Below are 6753 nucleotides of genomic sequence, written 5' to 3' on the forward strand. Positions count from 1 at the left end.
GGAAGGAAGGAAGGAAGGAAAAAAAAGAAAGAAAGAAAGAGTCCAGAAAGAAACTAATATTTTATTTCCATTTCTGTCCCCTACTCTACTCTGCAGATTGAACGGTTTTTCAGGAAGATATATCAATTTCTATTTCCTTTGCATGAAGATAATGAAAAAGATCTTCCCAGCATTGAAAAGCTCATTGAGGAAGATGCACAACTGATGCAAATGGAGGATGTGTTCAGCCAGTTGACTGTGAATGTGAATTCTCTCTTTAACAGGAGTTTTAACGTCTTCAAACAGATGCAGCAAGAATTTGACCAGACTTTTCAATCACATTTCATATCAGATACAGAGCTAACTGAGCCTTACTTTTTTCCAGCTTTCTCTAAACAGACAATGACAAAAGCAGATCTTGAGCAACCTTGGGACATTCCCAACTTCTTCCAGCTGTTTTGTAATTTCAGTCTTTCTGTTTATGAAAGTGTCAGTGAAACAATTACTGAGACACTGAAGGCAATAGATTTACCAAAACAAGACAATGGTAAGTATTAAAAGATTACTTTTACTTAGATGTCTACACTAAAGTCAAGTTTTGTTTAGCTTCAGAAACGATAGACATTTCTGAGTCACATTGTATAACATTTCTTGAAGTGACAATTTATGGAAAAAGTTTCAGAGCCTCTTACAAGAAGCTTTGAAATCTGCTACACACCATCCCTCTTCCATCATTATCAAGAACTGAACTCTTTGTAGGGCAAATTTTCAAAGCAGAACAAAAAAATGCTAATAGGTTGAGAACTTTAAAAAAAAAGTTCATTTATTACTTATTTATTTTTATTTATTTCTTTCTTTTAAGACATAGTCTCACTCTGCTGACCAGGCTGGAGTGCAGTAGGGTGATCATGGCTCACTGCAACCTCCGCATCCTGGGTTCAAGCGATTCTCCTGCCTCAGCCTCCTGAGTAGCTGGAACTACAGGTTTGAACTCCTGACCTCAGGTGATCTGCCCGCCTTGCCTGCCTTTCCCTCCCAAAGTGCTGGGATTGCAGGTGTGAACCACCATGCCTGGCCATTTCCCTCATTTATGAAAGCTCATGTGGATGCTCAGCTCTATTCTGCTAAAGCCTCAGGGAGTTTTAAAAAAATTGATCTGAAATCCTCAACTCCCAGTTTGAGAAGAAGTTCACTCTCACATATAACCAGAGCAATTTAGTCCCCTCCTCTGAATCACTACAATCATTACTTAAATCATAAAGTCCATGCATAAAACCACAGAAAATGCTCATAAACCCCAAACTACAGAATTATTAGATAACAATGGCCTTCCAACAATACTAATCAGGTCTCATGGCACTCCATGTTGGAGACACAATGCTGCTTTATGTTTTAAGCCAGGAGGTATCTTCTGTGGGCTTCTATGGAGGAAATTAGATACCGTGTTTGAGAAATGAGAATTGCCACGAGGGTCAAGTGTAGGATCTGCATCTCCTTTGTTATTGTATTGACCACTAAGCCAAGTTGAAGGCTGCTCCCCTCTGAGATGAAAACTAAAGTGGGCTCCATCTGACTATTTTTCTTTTTTATTTTTCTTTTATTATGGGGAGGGAAGGATGAAATCTTGCTCTATTGCCTAGTCTGGTGTTCACTGGCATGGTCTTGGCTCACTGCAACCTCCGCCTCATGGGTTCAATCCATTCTCCTGCCTCAATCTCCCAAGTAGCTGGGATTACAGGTGCCTGCCACCACGCCTGGCTAATTTTTTTGTATTTTTAGTAGAGATGGGGTTTCACCCTGTTGGCCAGGCTGGTCTCAAACTCCTGACCTCAGGTGATCTGCTCACCTCAGCCTCCCAAAGTGCTGGGATTCCAGGTGTGAGCCATCGTGCCCAGCCTCAAATGCCTTTAAAGAGAGAGGGTATTCTGGATTATCCAGCTGGATTCAATGTAATCACAGGATCCTTAAAAGTGGAAGAAAGAGGCAGAAAAGAATGAATAGCAATGGCTGCAAGAGAGGAATCTGGCCCCACTTTGATGACCTTGAAGACAGAGCAAGGCAGGCTTGAGCCGAGGAATGTAAGTGGCCTCGAGGAACTGGAAATGGTAGAGAAATGAATTCTCCTCTAGAGCCTCCACAAAAAACTAGCCCTGCTGACATCTTGATTTTAGCCCAGTAAGACCCACTTCAGACTTCAGACCTAAAAGACCATCCAATAATGAGTTTGTGCTGTTTCAAGCCACTGAATCTGTGGTGGTCTGTAACAGAGCTAATAATAGTAACTGACAAACATTTACCAAGCGAGTTCTGTGTGGCAACCTTCATGGATGGGCCTTATTGGTCATGATTGTTTAAGGGGCCAAAATTAGAAAAATAGCTAAAACTGAATTCTGAACACCATTCAAAGGACAGCAGAAATTTGAAAATCAGAAATATCTTGATAATTAATGTTATTATTTTTTAAGTATAGTTTCATTTTGGTCTCAGATTTCTTTCCTACCTTGGTCTTTCTAGACCTCAGCTCCTGAATCTGTTGAAAGAGAATAAAGTAGCTCTTGGAATTGCCTTGACTTGTCTTATGAATCTCTACAAAGAACAGATGAGATCATGTTCTACTGTAGCTTGACCAGTGCTGGGGGCCAGGAGATCTGGTTCTAATCCTGCCTTAGAGAGTATCAGTTGACATTAATTTTCCCATGGAGGAAACAAACAGGCAGAAGGGAAAGTAGATGATTTAGCAACAATCGGAAGTAGCTTCCTGGAAAGGTTCCGAGGTTCTGTCAAGGCTTGACTAAGTAAGGTGATGAATTATGCTGTGGGTGCAGGATTGAAAATTAGTGTCACATGGGCCTGGAATTTGTCATTCTTTGTGTACCTTGCAGGTATTAATATAGATAAAATGATGATTATGACACAGCCCCTGACTTCCAGAAGCTCAGTCCAGGGAAAGGAAAACAGATTAGTGGAGAATTACATCACCATATCGTGGGTGAAGGTACAGAAGAATGACAAGATTAAAATGACAAGACCAAATCCCTTCCCTCAAGAGGTTTAGTGTATAACAGAAAAGATAAGAAAGCAAACACTGCATAAAGCAGAAGTAAATTCACAGTGGAACTCCAAACAGGGGGTTATGCGGGGCAAAGAAGAAGGTCCTGGAAAGCAGCTGGGAGAAATTGACTTTCTAGTCACCAAAGGGAATGGGTGACTGGCACACCTTTCTGTCAAACAACGTTTCACTGTTTTTAAACTAGGGACTTTGCAATTTATCTCAAAATAAAGTGTTTCATTTTTAAATGCTGAGGATTTAATCTAACAGAAAATCATCAGGTTGTAAATTAGCAATACGTGTTTCCTAATGTGAACACTCTATTGTGAACTGCCAATTTTCTGTTGGATAGACTTCTCTTTTACATCAACATTTTTATATAGATTAATTCTCCTAGGGGAAAAACTTCTCAAAACTTGATCTGCTTTAAGTATTTTCCTAAATCTTTGACCCACTGTTCATAACAGTATATACATCTGCATACTCACACACTCACACACATACGTGTATATTTGAGAAATGAAAAAAGAATAGTAATAAAATAGATACCTAACATCCACTTTAAGAAAAAGACATTTCTAATATCTTTGAAATTTCTTCCCAGTTGTAGCTTAAAAATTTTAAATAATTATTAGAGGGTTTTTTTAATAGAGAAAAATCCAAAGAAAAAAATGGTTCACAATCACCTATTTACTTAATCCTATTGATATCAGAAATACTAATGATACAAATAAGACACACTATCTTTAAAATAATTTAAATATGTAAAAGAACAAAATAAATGAAAGCTGCCCTCTCCTACCTTATCAAGTCCTGCTCCTAAAAGATAGTAATTCCTAATTCTTCATGATTCCCCCTAGAAAATAAAATTACATGTATTAATATATGTATGTAAATAATAATAATAAATTTCTAGTAATGAGATTCTTGGATTCAAGAGTATGTGCAATTTTTAATACATGTCCAGTTGTCCTAGGAAATGATTGCACCAACATGCATTCCAGTGTCTAAATATAGAAAAAAGGATTGGGCACAATGGCTCATGACTGTAACCTCAGCATTTTGAGAGGCTGAGGCAGGTAGGTCATTTGAGGTAAGGAGTTCAAGACCAGCCTGGCCAACATGGTGCAACCTAATCTCTACTAAAAGTACAAAAATTAGCTGGGCGTGGTGGTGCGTGCCTGTAATCCCAGCTACTCGGGAGGCTGAGGCAGGAGAATCACTTGGACCCTGGAGGCAGAGGTTGCAGTGAGCCAAGATGGCGCCACTGCACTCCAGACTGGGCAACAGAGCAAGACTCCACCTGAAAAATAAACAAAGAAAGAAAGAAAGAAGATTTGAAAGCACTGGTAAGAAAAATCAGTGACATTGTCTCCAGTTCTTTAAAGTGCAAACTCTTACAACACTAATGTGTAAATGTTGTGTTCCCTGTAGCCCCTGACAACGGAGGCCTGATTTCAAAGATGGTACCCGGGCAGGACAGAGGACTGTGTGGGGAACTTGGCCAGAATTTGTCCGGATGTTTCAAATTTCATGAAAAATGCCAAAAATGTCAGGCTCACCTGTCTGAAGGTAAATAATTGCTATTTTTTTAAGGGTTTCTTTAGTATTCCAGACAGAGGACAAAAGCTCACTCTCACAAGCACTGTGGATTCATTTGCTGTCCTCTAAGCAATCCAAGCACTTTTTTGCAGGCTCATTTCCATCCGGGAGTGCTCAATGTCATTCTTTCACTTTCTTTAATTCCCTAATTGTTCTTGTGATTTTTTTTGTTTGTTTGTTTGTTTGTTTTTTTGAGACAGAGCTTCGCTCTTGTTACCCAGGCTGGAGTGCAATGGCACGATCTCGGCTCACCGCAACCTCCGCCTCCCGGGTTCAGGCAATTCTCCTGCCCCAGCCTCCCGAGTAGCTGGGATTACAGGCACGCGCCACCATGCCCAGCTGTTTTGTATTTTTAGTAGAGACGGGGTTTCACCATGTTGACCAGGATGGTCTCGATCTCTTGACCTCGTGATCCACTCGCCTCGGCCTCCCAAAGTGCTGGGATTACAGGCTTGAGCCACCGCGCCCTGCTGAGATTGTTTTTTTTTTTTTTTAATGATTAAAGACCAAACACTAATGTGTGCAAAAGAAAAACATTGAGCAAATTAGGGCAACGCCCTTCTTCTTACAGCAAAGAAAAAGAACCCTCCCATCCCCACCCCTCAGCCCCCACCCCTCCCATTTCCCCACCCCTCCCACTCCTCCCACCGGGAAAGAAACCTTCTCATTCTGTAAATCAATGTTTAGACAAGTGAAATGTTTTTTGAAAGTGGCATTGGTTCTTTCCCATTGGTGGGTTAATTAACTAATTAGCATTTAAATAGGGAAAGTGACTTCTCCCAAGCCCCAGGAAGCCTTTTCCCTCCCAGGGTAGCCTTTGCAGTTCCTTCCCTAGGAAGGAACTAATTCTCCCTTTCTTCTATCCCTCCCCTCATTCCCTTTTCCTTCTGACTAAAGTCACTCCTTCCGCCCCACCAGGGCCAGATTACAAATTTTCTTATATAAAACAAGAGTTTTTGATTCCTGTGCCTCTGCATTTTATCTCACTAAAGCCCTAGGGAAGGAAGTTTTTAAAGTGTGGCTAATGGCATAGAGTAGGAAATTGGAAGATACAGGAAGGACAGAAATCAACACGTCGGTAAATTCTACCTCACTAGCTTGAGATTTTGGGCAACTCATTTATGCTGTCTAGGCCTCAGTTGAATAATTTGTAAATAAAGGAGCCAAGATAACCTTTGGGTTCTAATAAAATTCTTTCCATAAAGCAGTGGTCCCAAACTTTTAGCACCAGACTAGTTTCGTGGAAGACAATTTTTCCCAAGATGGTGGGGCAGGAGCCATGGTTTGTGGAGGATCATCAGGCATTAGATTCTCCTAAGGAGCGCTCAGCCTAGATCCCTCGCATGCACAGTTCACAATCGGCTTAGTGCTCCGGTGAGAATCTATTGCCTGATCTGGCAGGAAGCGGGGCTCAGGCAGTAAAGCTTGCTCGCCGGCCGCTCACCTCCTGCTATTCGGCCCAGTTCCTAACCCGCCACAAGCTGGTCCGGGTCCATGGCCCAGGGGTTGGGGACTCCAGCTATAAAGGAAGTTCAGAAAAAATTAGGTTATAGTTCGTTTGCTACCAAGTAATAGCTCTTGTGCCCTTAACGTCCCGCAGTGAGGATCACTGTAATAATTTATATCAGCAGAAAGAACAAAAAGTATAGTCAGTGGAAACTCCCGTCCCTCCCTTTGTGTTCTCTCCTCAATCTAACATGAGCAACTTGCAACAAATTTCACTGTTCAGAGAAAAGGGAGAATAGAATCGTTACAATCTTTATATATATACTTTAAGTCCGGAGGTACATGTGCAGAATGTGCAGGTGTGTTACATAGGTATACACGTGCCATGGTGTTTTTGTTTGTTTTTCGGTTTTTTTGACATGGAGTCTCGCTCTGTCGCCCAGGCTGGAGTGCAGTGGCGTGATCTCTACTCACTGCAACCTCCGCCTCCTGAGTTCAAGTGATTCTCCTGCCTCACTCAACCTGAGTAGCTGGGATTCTCTGGAATAGCTGAGATTACAGGCATGCACCATCCCGCGGGAGCAACAAATTATTACAGTCTTAAACAGCATAATATCTTAAACATATTGCCTTTTTTTTTTTTTTTTTTTTTTTTTTTTTTTTTTTTTTTTTTTTTT

At 41.0% G+C, this 6753-nt stretch overlaps 1 protein-coding gene across 4 annotated transcripts in view; it reads left to right on the forward strand.

Moving 5' to 3' along the window:
* CLUL1 (clusterin like 1) overlaps positions 1 to 6753 on the forward strand; it is a 35205-nt gene that overhangs the window by 11382 nt on the left and 17070 nt on the right. For all 4 annotated transcript variants that reach the window (XM_037728169.1, XM_017499082.2, XM_037728174.1 and 1 more), the window contains exons 5-6: positions 97 to 526; positions 4463 to 4600. In XM_037728169.1, coding sequence (XP_037584097.1) covers positions 97 to 526; positions 4463 to 4600 — 568 coding nt within the window. The remainder of the gene's footprint in view (positions 1 to 96; positions 527 to 4462; positions 4601 to 6753) is intronic.

The sequence above is a fragment of the Cebus imitator genome, unplaced genomic scaffold (assembly GCF_001604975.1).
Source record: "Cebus imitator isolate Cc_AM_T3 unplaced genomic scaffold, Cebus_imitator-1.0 Scaffold12, whole genome shotgun sequence".
NCBI classification, from domain to species: domain Eukaryota; kingdom Metazoa; phylum Chordata; class Mammalia; order Primates; family Cebidae; genus Cebus; species Cebus imitator.